Raw genomic sequence first — 16,845 nt, 5'->3', positions numbered from 1 at the left:
AGCAGATTTTTTGTGAAAAAATTAAATTAATCGAAAACCTCAATTCTCCATCGAAAGAGAGCCCGAACTATAAACCTGTTGGGACTTCAGACCTCATGTAGGAGCGAGGCCACCAGTCAGTAGGAATAACCTGCTTCAGCAGAATAAAGGCTGCAAGAGGAAATGGCCAACCACAGATTTTTCACTGTAATAAGGTAAGTGGGACAGCCCCTTCCCTACCACGGCCAGGCCCACAGAAGCTCCTTGAAATGGAACCCAAAAAAATGATTTTTTCAAGTTGCAAGCCTATATCTAGGTTTTGCAGTGTCAGGGCCCTGAACACTAGCATTAGGGACATTGGCAAGATGCACCTCACCAGTGATTTGCACCCTCATTCTCCAAAATGGAGGAAAATGAGGCTGAGAGGACTATTTCTTTCCCCAAAAATAATGCTCACGAAAAGAGATATCCTTATTGTTAATGGAACACCTCCATGTTTCAATCTTTATCCTATTGGCTTTACTGTCCCATTGTCTTAGACCATGTCTCTGCTCCCCAAGCCTCATAGAGTCCCTCAAAGCAGTGTCTGTGAGCCTCACCTCTTCACTGCACTGTCTCTTTAAACATGAGAATGGCCATACTGGGGCAGATCAACGGTCCATCTAGCCCAATATTCTGTCGTCTAACATTGGCCAGTGCTCAATGCCTCATAGGGAATGAACAGACCAGGGCAATTATCGGGTGATCCATCCCCTGTCATCCACTCCCAGCTTCTGGCAGTCAGCGGTTCTGGCAGGCAGGGACACACACACCCCACCCCCAGAGAATGAGGTTGCATCCTTGACCATCTTGGCTAATAGCCATTGATGGACCTATCCTCCATAAATGTATTTAATTCTTTTTTGAAACCAGTTATACATATGGCCTTCACAACAGCCCCTGGCGGATTGTTGACTGTTTAGAAAACTATTCACGATGACTCACAGATCTTTTTTCTTCAGTGGTAACAGCTAATTTAGATCCCATCATTTGGTATGTATAGTCGGGATTATGTTTTCCAATGTGCATTACTTTGCACTTATCAACACTGAATTTCATCTGCCAACCTCATCTGTGCCTGTTATAGGAGGCAAGGGTGAGGGAGAGTCCACTAGCGCCTACATAGTTATGATTAGAAGTTCCAAGCAAATATGGTTCAAGCATACAGGCAGTACAATGGGAAAACACAGACTATTTGGATTTCTTCAGGGCAATCCCAAGCTGCCTTATTAGAGCAGAACAGTGCAATTCCATCCAAACACGCTAGGTCTACTGTTTAGTTTGTTTATTTAATACAAAGTATTAACAGGGTTACAAATCCTTGCCAAGTAAATATCCGAATAGAAAAAAGAGTCATTACAACACTCGGCTTCTCTTTAGAGCAGGGGTCTCAAACTCCTGGCCCGTGGGCCATCTGCAGCCCGAGAACCTCCCCAATGTGGCCCACGGGGCTCCAGCAATTTTGGGGCCGGGTCGCTCCCTTGGCCCCGCTGCGGTCTCCGGGCGCTCCCCCAACCTGCATGTTTCCCGGGGGCCCTGCCCACCACCGGCAGCGCAGTGGAGCTGAGTGGCTTCCTGCGCGCTCGCTCCAGTGGCTGGAAGCCCCTCCCTGCGGCCCCAGGGCGGGGCTGTGCCTCCATGCGCTGCCCCCACCCCAAGGGCCCCTGCAGGCAATAGGAAGCTGCGGGAGCGGTGCCTGTGGGCAGCAGCATGCCGAGGCCCCCTGGCCTGCCCCGCCTTGGATCCCCAGGTAAGCGCCGCAATCCCCGACTCCCTCCCAGAACCTGCACCCACACCCCCAGCTTTTTTTTGTTTCCTAATAGCCAAGATGCCATCACTTCTATTCAAGTTAGCTTTTGGTACGAAACCAGTTTTTCTAGAAAGTTGAGAAACAATGCCTGACTTGAAAGTACTGGTACCATGTTAAGTTAAAGTTAGTTTTGATCTCTAAATAAATTAGAAAAGTTTCTTTACTGGATTGTTGGCCAACTGTATGTATTCAACAGTCTACACTTTTTTGATCAACACCCTAGGGTCAGTGCTACCCTATGTTCATGCAGATTTGCTGCCAAGCAGTAGAAAACACACCCTTCATGTTCAAGCCACCTGTATAACACGTTCAGCCTTTAGGGGTTTATGGGATGGTTTGACTTTTATCTAAATTCAGATGATAATGAGGACTTGCAGCAGAAGGGTGTATAATGGATGGATGCCATGAAAGCCAGTGAGAGACTTCAAGACTATGTACAAAGGGAAAGAGGACAAAGATGTCAGGTTTACAGGAAGTCTTTATTTTTAATTACAGAAACTTTCGTGCACCATTAAGACCATTGAAAGCAGCTGCATGTTTTCCCCTCACATCTATAGCCGGGCAGAAGGGAAGATCAGGAGTTCTGCCTGTTGAGTTAAAATGGCTCCTCTCACAAATTTATACCGAGCTTGCCATAATAGAATCTGAATGACTTGAAGGAGCATCCTTGCCCAAGTTTTTTATGCCAATCATTCCTGACAAGAAGGAGGAACATTTTAAAAACTCACTGACTTCAGTGAGACCAGGATTGGGGCTTGGATCTAGTTTAATAGACATGCGGCTGCGCTATCAGGGTAAATGTCATGCAGCCAGTAACGCTAGGGGAAAGATGCTACAGCGAAGGAGAGCTGGATGTTCTCCCGACTGATGCACAGGGAAAAGCCCCATATAAGGCAGATGCTTTGGTAGCCACTACAAACTTTCATCACATGGAGTGAAAAACTGCAGCTGCTTTGTATCTTTCTATGCTTTTTGAACACAAAGTACTTTCAGATCCTGCACTAATTCCAACAGAAAAGCTATACATCATGGTTTTGTATCTCATTCAACTTAAAAAAACCCAATATCGAGGCTGTACCACTGGAGAAAGTAATGGAAAGGTAAGAATTACAGTTAAATTTAATCAAGTTAGTTTCCTAAGATGTCTACCCAAAAGCACCCCCAACAAAACAGGAACATGTCCACATTGAGACAGCTTCTGCAGCTCTTGCCACACAAGCTGTGCTTTTAGATTGCCCTTTTCTTTGCTACGATGACGAGGGATTTAGGACCAGATCGTCAGCTGGTAAAAATCAACATCGCTCCACTGACTTCAGTTGAGCTATACCGATTTACACCAGATGCGGAACTGGCTCTTAAAAAACTTATTTCCAGTTGCAAGTAGAGTCAAACCCCAAACCTTCCTTCTCTGGATTATACATGAAACATTTCAAAAAGGCAGTTTTACTCTTCACTTGCAAGTCAGTAAAATTTAGGGTGGGATGTTTAAATAAACCCAAGGGACTGAGGCGCCCAGGTCACATTCACTTGCAATCCCTAAATCTCTCAGACTGCTTTAAAAATCTGAGCCTTTATTGTCTTGCCCCAAGTAAGGGCAGAGTGCTCAAGAACACTGCAGGAAAGTCAAAACCAACCAACCATGGAATTTCAGTTTAGTAAGCCTATTCTGATTTATTTATTTTACAATTAAACACAAGGCCATTAATTCACAATAGAACAAACCCCACGCTACACCACTCCCCACCCAACAACTCCTCTGCTCCAAATGCACAAAGAACGGTAGAGTTTTAAGGCTTTTGTTGAGTCAGCATTGCAGAGGAGTTCCCTAAATGGCAGCAGCACTCCAAACAAACCTGAAGGCACAGGACCTTCAGAAGGGAGAGGAGAGAGACAGTCCTTGAACCAACCTGGACCTCTCACCCGTCCCCACCCAAACAAATCCAGGATGCTTAATCAAAACCATGGCAAACATTTTCAGCTGGAAAGGTTTCTTCTAGTACCATATATGACGTGTGCAGTGCTCAACAGCCTAGGAGAAAGAGGAAGAGAGGTGTGAAAGAGAGCCTGTATTGTCATATTATAACATAGACAGCGTCAATTTGCACAAACAGCTTGGAGCACCAGCACCATTCAGGCTTTAAGGGCAAACTATTATTAAACTTGCAGCTTATATAGGCATCTGTATGCACCAGCAACCATTCTGTGACTGAAACAGTCATCCAGTATGAGGGAGGAGCATGGGAAAAAAGAGTAGAGACTTGACCATACAAGTATTCAGTAACTGAGAGACTTTCTATCTAGCTAGTGAAGAAGGGAGGCTCATGGAGCTGCAGCATTAACTTGTCATGCTACCTCATCCAGTACTCCCAACCCTGGTTAGGGCAGGGCAAAACTTTGCTCTCCATAAAACCTCCACCCTTGCTTTTTCCTGGGCAGAGCCAGACAATTGGCACAGGTCATGAAGATGCTTTATACTGTGGACTGTCCTTTAGACAGGTAAGAGTTCAAGTTCTAGAGGAAATGGCCAAGCCAGACATGGGCTAATCTAGCTCCTTCTATTTCATCTAGGGATGTGACCAACCTTCTTCCCAGCTGATCTCATTCCTTTAGGATGTATTTTTAGTCCCATAGTCAAAACTCTAATCTAACTCCTCTGATAAAATAAGATTAGCATGTGTGGATTTCTCCAAAATAATCTCAGTTTCCTGGCCTCCAAGGGGTTAAAAAGCATTCGAGCGGGCCAGTTACAGCTTTTGAGCCTCTCAGCTCAGAGTCAGCTCTTCGAAATTGCACCAGTGAATTGTTAACAGTGAAGCCTCAGGTTTTAGAGGCAGAAGAGTCCCATTAGGTCAATCTCACTGCCAGCACAGGATGGTCACTCCAGTAGAACATCTAATCCTTTGGCCAGCGTAATTGTAAGTGTTCTAGCAGTGGCACATTTACACTTCTTCTGAAAGGACCTGAGAGGTAAGCAAGAGCTGACAAGCCTCCATTCCCACCAGGTAAACCTCCCTTTCCCAACAACCGGCAGCCAGACATTTGTAGTTCTTTCTCACAAAGGTGGCCTGATTCTCCTCTCATTTACACCAACATTACAATGATGATAATTCACTTCATTTAATGGAGTTACTCCTCATTTAGGCGAGTGTAAGCGAAAGGAGAATCAGGTTCAATATTTGTAAAGCACTTTAGTTTGTTGCCCATTAATTTAATGGCATTTCAGACTCTCCCCTCTGGGGGAATCTTTGGTGACTTACATTGCACTGAGCTGCAGTCTCCATGTTCTTACACCAGTAGCTTGGGCCCCACACACATGGATCTTCACCCATGAGATCCTCTTTGGATGATACACAAGCTCCTATTTTCTGTGCAGTGAAAGAAGAGAGAGAACAAAAGGTGCAGTTATGTCTTCCTGATTACCATGGACATCAGTGAACTCACTTCTCCCTCCCCGCCCACCCCCATGATTCAGTGCCTCCTGCACAGCAGTGCCTATTTCCAGTGGGAGTTGGAGTGTGTAGACAAAGCAAAGGCAGTGCTGGGAGTTTCCAACACCACAGTACTAGACTGCTATGGACAGTTGGGTCTGTAGCTGAATGAACAGACTTGTGAGAAGTCCCTGGAGAGGACACCAAATTTCAGACTCTAGACAATTTCAGCTTCAATGCTGGCTGCAGATTTGTGGATCTAATATTGAAGATCCCATTTGAAGCAGGGACATGCACCTCACACTGCATTACACGACAGTTACGTTTCCTGCATTTGAATCACAGGGCAGGGAGGAGAATAACGATTTGCACGTTTAATCTTTGCAAAAAGGTAAATTCTGCAAATCTATTTCTTCTTTCCTGGCCAAAAACCCAATAGTCTATGAACAGCTTTCGTGAGACCATGCAATTGGACAGCTAAACTGATAGTATACTTCCACCATCGCATATGCCAGCAGAACTACTTACAGTGCACACAAAAGAAGGATCCATTATCTGTACCAGGAGTCGTAGGGCGTCTGGTTCATACTGCAGCACAATCTCATCACACTGTAACAAGAAGAGATGACATGAGACTGAATGCTCTGCTAGACCATCACAAGACGAAGACAAAGTACCTGATTCAAACAGGGGAACCCCAGACTGTCTTGTGCTTTATAGATGAACATGTTTCCATTGAGATTGGGGAAGAGGTGGTGCTTGGGGAGAGTAGTTCAGTACTTTAGAAATGTGCAGTGCATTACTACAGATCAGGAAGATTGCCCAAGAAATGTACAAGCTATCGCTTTCCCTCCTTCCCCACCACACACTCTGTATGCAGTAAGGCAGGTAGGAGAAGGGGAGGAAGCTCCTATGACCTTATGCTGAAACACAAAGACTTGCACTCCTGTGCAGGAGCTAGCCAAACGGTGGCTCTGCCCTGCACTCACATGCTCAGCAGCCGTGCCAAAGTACTGAGGCAGCCAAATGCTCTTAGGCAGCTAGTCTGTAGTTCTGGTATGACTTTTCCCCCAGAGGTAACACTGCGGCACCAAGGCTGCAGCCATGACAGGTTTTACCCAGACAGCAGACAGCAAAAGGATCCACAAACTCATATTGCTACATAAAGGTGGATTTTTAGACTGCTGACAGCTCAGGATGGGAAGGCGCCAACTCCTTTAACCCTCAAGAGAAGGGCTTGAAACTCCACCACACGTCCCTCTGACTGTTCTTGCAAATGACTGAACAGCTCAGATACGGCACAGTGCCAATAAAGGACAGTATACGATACATTTCCAGGACATGACGACATACACCTGAGTTAGCACATGAGGCGTCTATCTCTAGAACAGTTCTGCTGTGAGGCTGGACTAGGTGGCTTTATACCTTTGTCCATTTTGTATTACGCTCTGATTCTGATTGGGAGGCAGCCTGCCACATATCCAGGGACAGGTGCCGCCGTCTGATCTGCCAGAGCTCAACTTGCTCTGTGCACATGCAGTTTATTTTGAACAAAAAGAAAGTCTATTTTATTTGGTGCTGAGTAAGAGGAGAGAAATCCCAGCAGGGACTTAGAACTAATACACATTCCAGAGTCTCAGCTGCACTGTGACCAGTTTCAAAGCAGAGTCACCAGCCCATGAACCTTTCCACGATTCTCATGATTCACCTGCTGGAGATGGAGGCAATCAGCCATTTCAAGCACAGAAGCCACTGCAAAGACTCGGACATTAATGTCCAGCCTCAGTGCAAATGAATTTGTTCCCATTTGGATTTTAGAAAGGAAAATCTAAAATATATAGGTCTAAAGCATTAAGGGTGGGGGGAAGCAGCAGATAGATGACAGGCACTGTGGATGGGGCACAACAGTGGTTCTCAACCAGCAGTACAAGTACCCTGAGATTAACGCAAAGGTCTTCCAGGGGACACACCAACTCATCTAGATATTTGCCTAGTTTACAATAGGCTACATAAAAAGCACTAGCAAAGTCAGTACAAACTAAAATTTCATACAGACAATGACTTGTTTATACTGCTCTATGTTCTGTACACTGAAATGTAAGTACAATATTTATATTCCAATTGATTTATAATTATATGGCAAAAATGAGAAAGTCAGGAATTTTTCAGTAATAGTGTGCTGTGACACTTTTATATTTTTATGCCTGATTTTGTAAGCAGGTAGTTTTTAAGCAAGGTGAAACTCGGGGATACGCAAGACAAATAAGACTCCTGAAAGGGGTACAGTAGTCTGGAAAGGTTGAGAGCCACTGGGGCACAGGACATATGTTTTAGCCAGCTGGGTAGGGGACATCAGATCTTCCATCCCCACAATAACTACTTGCAGTTACCTTGTCTGTCAAGGGTTTTGGCAGTAAATGACAGCCTTTCACAAGCAGAGTCCCAATTTCAGCCTGTGTCTCGTTCTCCTCCAGCTCATTGTCAATATAAGTTACAACAATCTGACACACGTTGCAGAACTCGCCAGCATTTACCGGTAACGGCTCCAGAGCACTTCTCTCTAGCAGACACACAGAACATTGGAATGTTAGATATCCAGCTTTCTAGTGAGAGTTCTCAGTAGCTTAGTGTGCTCGAGTCCCAGACCTAGGAACCAGTGAAAGGCTCCTTTCCTCCAACCCCAGCAAGAGGCCTCAGGTGAATACTGCACTAGTGCCATATATAGTCATAGATTGGACTCTTCACAAGTAAACAAGCATGCATTGGACAGGATACTGGTCACCCAGTGCTTACCGGTGTGTGAAGGGCTACTCTTGGGGCAGCATTTCAGCATGATGCATACAACTTCGGGATTAGTTGCTTCCAACAACATGACAACGACAGCCTTGCCATAGGAGTCCACAAAGTCCTTACACTGCCCTAAGACACCATGAGGTAGCATGTAGCAGACCTTCTCCATGTCATGGACTATTTGCTCCTGGAAAACAAAAGCAGCAGGTGTCAGGAGAAGAGAGAATAAATCTATGCACTCTATCCTCGATAGTACCTCAGTAGGGGGCAGATAGATCTCAATCTTCTGTGCTATTCTTCCCTCTGCTGCAGACAAATGTTTTACTGTGTTGATTCACCCACTAACCCTAAAAAGTGTCTAAGCCAAGGCCTGTCCCTCACCAAGCCTTGGGAGGAGCTTGCAAGCAGCATTTAGCCATTTACAGAATTCCCTCTCCCCCTAACAACCCCTAAACGACGGAAATGAGAATACAGGGCACTATTAGGGCTATTGCCAGGGCTACATACCAACTTTCTTGCACCTAGGGTGACCAGATGTCCCAATTTTATAGGGACAGTCCTGATTTTGGGGTCTTTTTCTTATATAGGCTCCTATTACCCCCACCCCCATCCCGATTTTTCACATTTGCTGTCTGATCACCCTATTTGCACCCCCATAGCAGCAGCAGGACATGTTCCAAGCTGGGAGCTGCACTCGTAAATAGCCTATGCAAGCTCTGCATCACTGAACAAAAGGCCACATACCTCTGTCATGTTGTTGTTCAGCAGGCTCTCTGCTGCCTTTACCGCAATCTCACACATACCGCACAGGGGAGCTTTATTTTCTGGTCCCAGGTTTTCCTGCTTATTACAGCACAACAGAACGTTCATGTAAAACAATGATCATATGGGGTGGGGGATACCGTCATTTCTAGAGAACCCTATTGCTTTCATCCCTATTAAATTCTGTATGGTGTGTTCCCCAGTGATCTGAAAGACACTGCTTTTGCACTGAAATCTCTCAAATGATAAATTGGAGAATTGGTCTTGCATCAACAGGATGACATTCAATACAGACAAGTGGAAAGTACTACACCTAGGAAAGAAAAATCAAATGTACAACTACAAAATGGGGAACAACTGGGTAGGTGATACAGCTGAAACGGATCTGGGGGTGACAGTTGATCACAAACTGAATATGATTCAACAACGTGATGCAGTTGTGAAAAAGGCTAATAGCACACCGGGGGGTGTTAACAGGAGTGTCATCTGTAAGACATGGGAGGTAATTGTCCCACTCTGCTCAGCACTAGTGAGGTCTCAGGGAGAGTACCGTGTCCAGTTTTGGACACCACAGTTTAGGAAAGATGGGGACAAATAGGTCAGAGTCCAGAGGAGAGCAACAAAAATGATAAAAGCTTTAGAAAACCTGTTCTATGAGGAAAGGTTAAAAAAACTGGGTACATTTAATCTAGAGATGAGAAGGCTCAGGAGATGTGATAACAGTCTTCAATTATGGCTGTTACAAGAGGACTGTGATCAATTGTTCTCCATGTCCACTGAGGGTAGAACAAGAAGTAATGGGCTTAATCTGTAGCAAGGGAGATTTAGGTTAGATATTAGGGAAAACTTTCTAGCTATAAGGATAGTTAAGTACAGGAAGAGTCTTCCAAGGGAGGTTCTGGAATCTCCGTCATTGGGATGTCAGGGATGTTTTAAGTTACTTGGCCCTGCCTCAGTGCAGGGAGCTGGGCCAGATGACTTCTCAAGGTTCCTTCCAGCCCTACTTTTCTATGATTCTAAAATATAAGCTGATCTGACTGAGTTATGTGCATATGAACACTGTACATTTACAAAAAGGTGCTTCTGGGGTTCTGACAACTGCAAACTCAGACTAAATTTCAATCTTACCAGAGATTAGCCCTCACTAAGGGCTAGTTCCTCTGATGATGGTGTAGAATTGTATATCACAGACAACGTTTGAAGCAGCTGAAAGTGATGTCCTGACTAGAGCTGGGGAAGGATGTGGGGGGGGGCGGTTAAGAGAAAGCATTTTGGCAAAACAAATCAAAGATCAAAATTTGTAAAATTTGAAAGTTTTGATCAGTTCTAATCCCGACCAGGCCCTAGTTCTGTATTGCATTTCATACCACCTCTACAAAGAGAAGCTGTTTCGCAATCTAACCCCAGAACAGTGAGATCTGTACTTTATACCAGAGATTCAGGCTGTTCAGTACACATGGAAGTCTGTATTTATTGCCTGAGTTTGATCCTTCCTCCAGTTTAGTGCTTCTCAAACTTTTGTATTGGTTATAAATGCTGGAGTTAAAGCAGGGTTTGGGGGAGGAGGCTGACAGATCGTGACCCCCCACATAATAACCTCGCAACCTCCTGAGGGGTCACGCCCCCCCCCCCTCCACTCGAGAACCCCTGCTCCAGCTCATGTGGGTAATACGCAAGCCTTGCTCTTTCTTCAGTAAAACAGTAGAGGGCGCTAAAGACTCATTTTACCTCCACAGGCTCCTTCATATTGGACATATGCATCACTTTAGCTGGTCCCAGAGACTGGAGGGGCACAGATTTCAGGGAAGGACAGAATCCAACTCTGCCACAAATATCCTTCGGTTGCTGGAGAGAGATACACAAATCAAGTAAGGACAAGCTCTATCCCGTTATACCGGCTCTATGAAGAATTCCCTAAAGAGGGAGGAGATAACCCAAATAAAGGTTTCAATAGACCTGGCAACTGTAGTTTCTATACACTCTTGGAGGAAATGGTGGTTGAAGGTAGGTTACCAGGCCAACGGTCTGATCAGATTTCCTTTGTAATATACTGTCAAGATGACACTGGATCTGTAGCTAGTCTGGATTTAAGGCTAGCTCTTAGGTACTATGTGCAGCTTTGCAAAATGTCTGTTTTCAGTCCCACACATCAGTGCACCAGCAGAACTATGTAGTCCCTGCTGCATCCTCCCGATTAATACCTTATTTCTCAAAGTATAAGACATCCTTGTCATAGAGAAGCTTGTGCAACCCTCAGCTAAATAATAGACAAGTTACCCAGACTCCATAGACGGTGCATAGAGAGAAGCAATACCTCCAAGATGTTGCCAAATTTCTGACTACATGGCCAAGCACTGTCTTTCCCTGGGTCACACAGTGGGATAAGCATTTCAAGAATTAATTCTGCAGCAGCAGCACCATGTCCCTGCAACATGATCCGATGCTGCACCATGACAGACACCCTGGTTTTGCCCCAGTGTAACCCCACTAAGCTCCATGGCGTTATTCTTCATTTACTCTTTGTAAGTTAGAGCAGAACAAGCCCAAGGGCTCCCAGGAAATTACTAGCTATAAACAAAGGCACTGGGAAAGCTGGAACCTAAAGGCCCCATTTTTAATTCTCAATTCAGACTCTCACGCTACCCATATTATTGCTCTTAGCCATAAAGGTTACCCTAGAGGAGAGCCGGTCAAAGTTTTCAAACATGAAAGTGAAACAAAAAATGTCAACTCCAATGTTATATATGCCATCATGTGCCAGCAATGCCCCTCTGCTATGTACATTGGCCAAACTGGACAGTCACTACGCAAGAGGATAAATGGACACAAGTCAGATATCAGGAATGGCAATATACAAAAACCTGTAGGAGAACACTTGAACCTCCCTGGCCACACAATAGCGGATGTAAAGGTAGCCATCTTACAGCAAAAAAACGTCAGGACCAGACTCCAAAGAGAAACTGCTGAGCTCCAGTTCATTTGCAAATTTGACACCATCAGATCAGGATTAAACAAAGACTGTGAATGGCTATCCAACTACAGAAGCAGTTTCTCCTCCCTTGGTGTTCACACCTCAACTGCTAGCAGAGCACCTCACCCTCCCTGATTGAACTAACCTTGTTATCTCCATACTGATTTATACCTGCCTCTGGAAATTTCCATTACTTGCATTTGAACAAGTGAGGTTCTTACCCACAAAAGCTTATGCTCCCAATACTTCTGTTAGTCTTAAAGGTGCCACAGGACCCTCTGACACCTTTCTAGAGTGCTTTGAGATCTTGGGTGAAAAGTGTTGTGTAAGTGCAAAGTGCTACTTTGAACAATGATTTTCATCTCGTAGCGGACGGCAAGGCCTCACCATCACTGCCATGACGTGTTTCTCCTCTTTTCTCCATAACTTTCAATCCAATCCACACCACTCACAGTCAGATTTCAGCAGCCTCAAAGCCTCCAAGGCTGTGAAGTATTTTTGGGGATGTGCCACAGCAGCTCCATTTATCATTTGTTCCATTGGGAGGGACTTACTCAGGTACATGTGTAAAACTCTCTGTTTGCATAGAGAGCTGAAAGTGTGTAAAATATAGGAGATGAAGTCTACAGAGTGGGAAATTTAAAAGCCACACTAGATGCAACTCTGACAACACAAGAAGGTGCATTCTGCACCCGGAGTGATGGAGCTACCTAGAATTGAGACCGTGGCAAAACTAGACTTTTTTTTTTTTTAAAGGCTGCTAAATAAAAAAACTTCAGCTGTTATTCTTTCCAAAATCCACAAGCATTCCTGCATGGCCTAAAAGGATCCGTAGGACATTTACCATGTAGTTTTCACACTGCTTTAGGATTCCTCAAGGTTCATTCTGAAGGCTTAAAGGTAATAAGGTAACTTTTTCCAGAACGAGCTCTGATGAAGAACCAGCACCAAGAATAGAAAAGATCTAAAGAAGATGTATTTAACATCATATTCAGCTTACCATGTGCATCATAAACTGGATGGCAAACTTTGAGTATTCAGAAATATATCTCTTGCACTGTGGGAGAGACAGACATCCCAGTAAATACCAACAAACCATTCTTGCCCACATCACTGTTAATGCCACATTAGGAAGGAGATTACATGTGTGTGGGGAAATTCAAAACAATGGTTCCCACAGAAGCTAGCATGACCTCAAGGCGCATTTTGAATTTGAATGGTATTTTGAATTATTCTATGTGTTACCTTTCAAACCTTATCAGAAGTGTGCAGTGTGAAAGAGAGACAGTCACAGGGCAGGGGGAGGGATCAGAAATGAAGTGCCGAACTTCTGCATGTAATGTTGCATTTTTGGGCCTAGCTTCTGAAAGAATCCCTAGCATTACTTCACCTGGCTCTGGAATTAATTGCCACTCCCCTCTAAAATGTATCCAGCATTTTAGATGCTTTCCATGTAGAGCAATGACATAGGGGAGAGGGATAGCTCAGTGGTTTGAGCATTGGTCTACTAAACCCACAGTTGTAAGTTCAATCCTTGAGGGGGCCATTTAGGGAACTGGGGTAAAAGTCTGTCTGGGGATTGGTCCTGCTTTGAGCAGGGGGTTGGACTAGATGACCTCCTGAGGTCCCTTCCAACCCTGATATTCTATTATTCTAATGACTATATTTTAGGAGTGGGGAGGGAGAAGGAAGAGGAAACTAAGACCTTTCAGAGCCTATGGGAGTCAGGTGACCAATTCTGACAGTGTTGACCTCTTACCAAGGACCAAAGGAGTTGGGCACTAGGTCCCTCAGATGCCTTTGAAGATCCCAGCCTTAACCATTTAGAACCCAAAGCCTTGTGTCTGATAAGTTGGCTCAGTAAATAAAATGGTATCATGTTACAAATAAATAATAATACTGTTGAGAGTGTAGGTATTTCAGTAGCATCTTGTGCAAGGCACTGTCCTCACACACGAAGACACAGCCTCTACCCCAGAGAGCCCCAATCTATGAACATAAGCAAGCAGGCAGGATGGTGGAGAGGGATAACACACCGTCAGTGTATACACAATTTCTTTAAAACCAATCATTTTCGTCTCTCCCCAGTTCGCCCTCAGCCTAGCTAATGTTAATTGGTTAACTTCTTGTCGGGGTCTCGGCAGAAGTGGGTGGAGGAAGGAATTGAAGGAGGAGAGGACAGAGGCCTTACAGATGTTTCATCAAGGACATTGTTCAGCATTTTCATTAAGGACAAATCCAGCCACAAACGTTCTGTCCACATGGAAGAGCAGGAAGGGAATGGATGCAGACTGTGAAGAAAGCAGGGCCGGCTCCAGGTACCAGCTTGCCAAGCAGGTGCTTGGGGTGGCCACTCCGGAGAGGGGCAGCACGTCCAGCTATTCAGCAGACGGTCCCTCACTCCCGCTCGGAGCAAAGGACCTCCCACCGAATTGCCGCCGCAGAGCACGATCGCGGCTTTTTTTTTTTTTTTTTTTGCGCCGCTTGGGGCAGCAAAAACCCTGGAGACGGCTCTGGAAGAAAGACTCCAGAGCAGAGCACTTTTGGTCTCTACCAAGCAAACAGCTGCTCAGTACCACCCTGGCCACCACTGGAGGCAGTTCAATTATCTTAGTGAAATCAAAATTCTGTTACCCCATCAGCCATGTTAGGTCCCAAGTGTTCACACAGTTGCTTGGCAGTAGCAACTAAGGACTCAGTGAAGAAAGGCCCGGTTCTCGCTTTCTCCTGAATGTCAGCAACCAGCTGAACACAGTCTCCACACAAGTGTCCTCCCTCCTGATGAAAGATAAGGGGAAAGCCAAATATTAAAACACATGGCCATGCACTAGTGGCGCTGCTATATCCTCACTACTAACAGAGGAAGCATTCACTGCACTTTTGTTGTCAATGCTCTTTATAACATAGCTAATTTTCACAGCACTACAAGGAGGCGGGTATTATCCCATTTGACAAGTGATGAAAGGTAGAGAGGTTAAGTCATTTGCCCAGGAAACAGAGAGAGGCCATGTCAGAGCATTAAGGCTGTGTCTACACTGCCACTTTCAGCGCTAAAACTTTAGTCGTTCAGAGGTGTGAAAAAACACACACACTAAGCGACAAATGAAAAGCGCCAATATAAACACTGCTTTATCGTCAGGAGCCATGCTCCCAGCAATAAAGCTACCATCCCTCGCTTGGGGTGGTTATTTTTTTTTTTTTTTTTATCACCGGGAGAGCTCTGGCTACACTGGAAAGCGTGACTACACTGCCCACATCACAGCGCTGCCGTGGCCACGCTGTAACGTGGCAGTGTAGACATACCCTAAAACTCAGCAATCCTACCTTCCACTCCTGTGCTCAACCCATGTTTCTCTCCAAGGAACAGCCCCTTCAGAAGACTCAGGTAAGACACAGACTCTTCTCCCAGGCTTCCCTCCCGTCCAATTTCAATTCCACCACTGCCTTGCCTGGGCACATACGGGGCATGCCAGCTGAGCCCTGACATTCCTGATTTTAACAAGCTGCTGACTTCCATCTAGCATTCTGTGCACAGGGTGGAATCTTACCTTTCACATGCTGCCTGCGTATTGCCCCTCACCCCAGTGAGAGCACTGAGAATTATACCTGACTAGATACTCTCATTTTTAGATAGCACAAATGATCATAACACTTGAGTGAATAGAATCATAAAAAATTGAGGCATGTGCAACACAAAAGAGCTAGTAAAAGGTACTGTGTAATTATACACTGGGAGGGAATAAGAGAGTCAGAGACAGAAAGCAGGGTACAAGTTCTAGGAGTGGAGGAGGAAGAGTAAAAAAAACATTAGCATAAGCCAGGAATGGTCCCATATCTAATCAAACTAGCCCTTGTTACTTGCTAATCGGTACATTGTTACTGTTTAACATTGATATGGTGGCAGCACGTAGAAACCAACCATTGTGCTAGGCCTGTATAAACATATAGTAAATGACAATCCCTGCCCAAAAGAACATTACTCAAACAATCCACATTATTGTATGACCAGCAATGTTGCTAATTTTCTCTATTACTGACACCACCTTAGCTGTTGATTTTATTTATTTTTAAATACCCACTAACGTGCATTTTAAAGTCTGTTTGTGGACAGTCACATACTCTACCACTGGCCACTGCAAAGGGAAGGGAAGAGACCCCATTAATTCAAAGGGCTGCCGTTCATTCTAAACCAAAATTGGAACAGTATTTCAGCCAGCGTCAATCAGTGTGGCTCCATTGCCTTCAGTGAGGCTATGCCAACGTACAGCAGCTCAGGAACTGGCCCAATATGTTTCTGAAGTCCAACTGGCAACTTGCAACCTAAGTGGGCTTCCTGCTCTCTTGCATTCTAAAGCCATGTGTTTGTGCTCCCAAGTGTAATCAGTTTGGTATGTGTTATTGAGAAGCACTGACACTGAAACAGAACACAGCATGCTTCCTTTGTGTGCAGCTGATTAACTGAGGAAGCTAATCTGTCCATATTGCATCCTCACCAAGGTCTCTTGCTGGGTTTTGTCCTGGGGGTAAAGGAGAAGAGGGACATTAGCAAGGAAGGGAGACACCATTTCAGGGAAGTCCATTACAGGTATCTCATTGGATTGCAGTGGCTTCTGAATCTTCAGAGCGTCCTCATGAGTCTCCATGGATTTGCACAAGGTGATGGCACGGCATACTACGTCAGGGTTGGACTAAAAAGAACAAAGGAAGGCCAAGTCATTGATCAGTCCTAATCAAAGTTAGCCTTGCACCTTGGGGGAGGAGATAGATACAAATAAAAAGCAGCACCCATCCCTGCTACTTAGTCAGAGCAGCAAAAATCTAAGTGAACAAAGCAACAGTTGCTAAGATACCCAGCAAGGAAATTGTTTTCAGAATAGAAAGGTTTATTTTCCCCTAGCAATCCTCACGCCCCACTTGTGTACACCGGAACCTGTTTCATTATTCCATTGTAGTCCTGGTGCAGTCCTATACAGCCCCCTGGCTTTCTTTTGTATAAAAAGTGACAACTAGAAGATATGCAGCCAGCCAAGCTAAGTGCTTTAAAGATGAACGGAAATGAAATTTTA

At 44.9% G+C, this 16,845-nt stretch overlaps 1 protein-coding gene across 2 annotated transcripts in view; it reads right to left on the bottom strand.

Moving 5' to 3' along the window:
* Window positions 1–2,288: 2,288 nt before the first annotated feature.
* The window catches only part of LOC101949612 (prosaposin-like), a 43,966-nt gene continuing 29,409 nt past the window's right edge, over window positions 2,289–16,845 (bottom strand). The window contains exons 5-14 of one of the 2 annotated variants that reach the window (XM_024108653.3): window positions 16,273–16,467; window positions 14,414–14,557; window positions 12,780–12,836; window positions 10,537–10,653; window positions 8,791–8,889; window positions 8,050–8,233; window positions 7,647–7,816; window positions 5,785–5,865; window positions 5,086–5,193; window positions 2,289–3,857 (exon numbers count right to left, since the gene is read on the bottom strand). In XM_024108653.3, coding sequence (XP_023964421.2) covers window positions 3,822–3,857; window positions 5,086–5,193; window positions 5,785–5,865; window positions 7,647–7,816; window positions 8,050–8,233; window positions 8,791–8,889; window positions 10,537–10,653; window positions 12,780–12,836; window positions 14,414–14,557; window positions 16,273–16,467 — 1,191 coding nt within the window. In that variant the 3' untranslated portion in view covers window positions 2,289–3,821. The remainder of the gene's footprint in view (window positions 3,858–5,085; window positions 5,194–5,784; window positions 5,866–7,646; window positions 7,817–8,049; window positions 8,234–8,790; window positions 8,890–10,536; window positions 10,654–12,779; window positions 12,837–14,413; window positions 14,558–16,272; window positions 16,468–16,845) is intronic. The other variant, XM_005281876.5, reaches the window with a different exon arrangement.

This window comes from Chrysemys picta, chromosome 7 (assembly GCF_011386835.1).
Source record: "Chrysemys picta bellii isolate R12L10 chromosome 7, ASM1138683v2, whole genome shotgun sequence".
Lineage (NCBI taxonomy): Eukaryota > Metazoa > Chordata > Testudines > Emydidae > Chrysemys > Chrysemys picta.
Note: the sequence above shows the minus strand (reverse complement) of the source record. Positions and strands in the feature narration are given on the sequence as shown.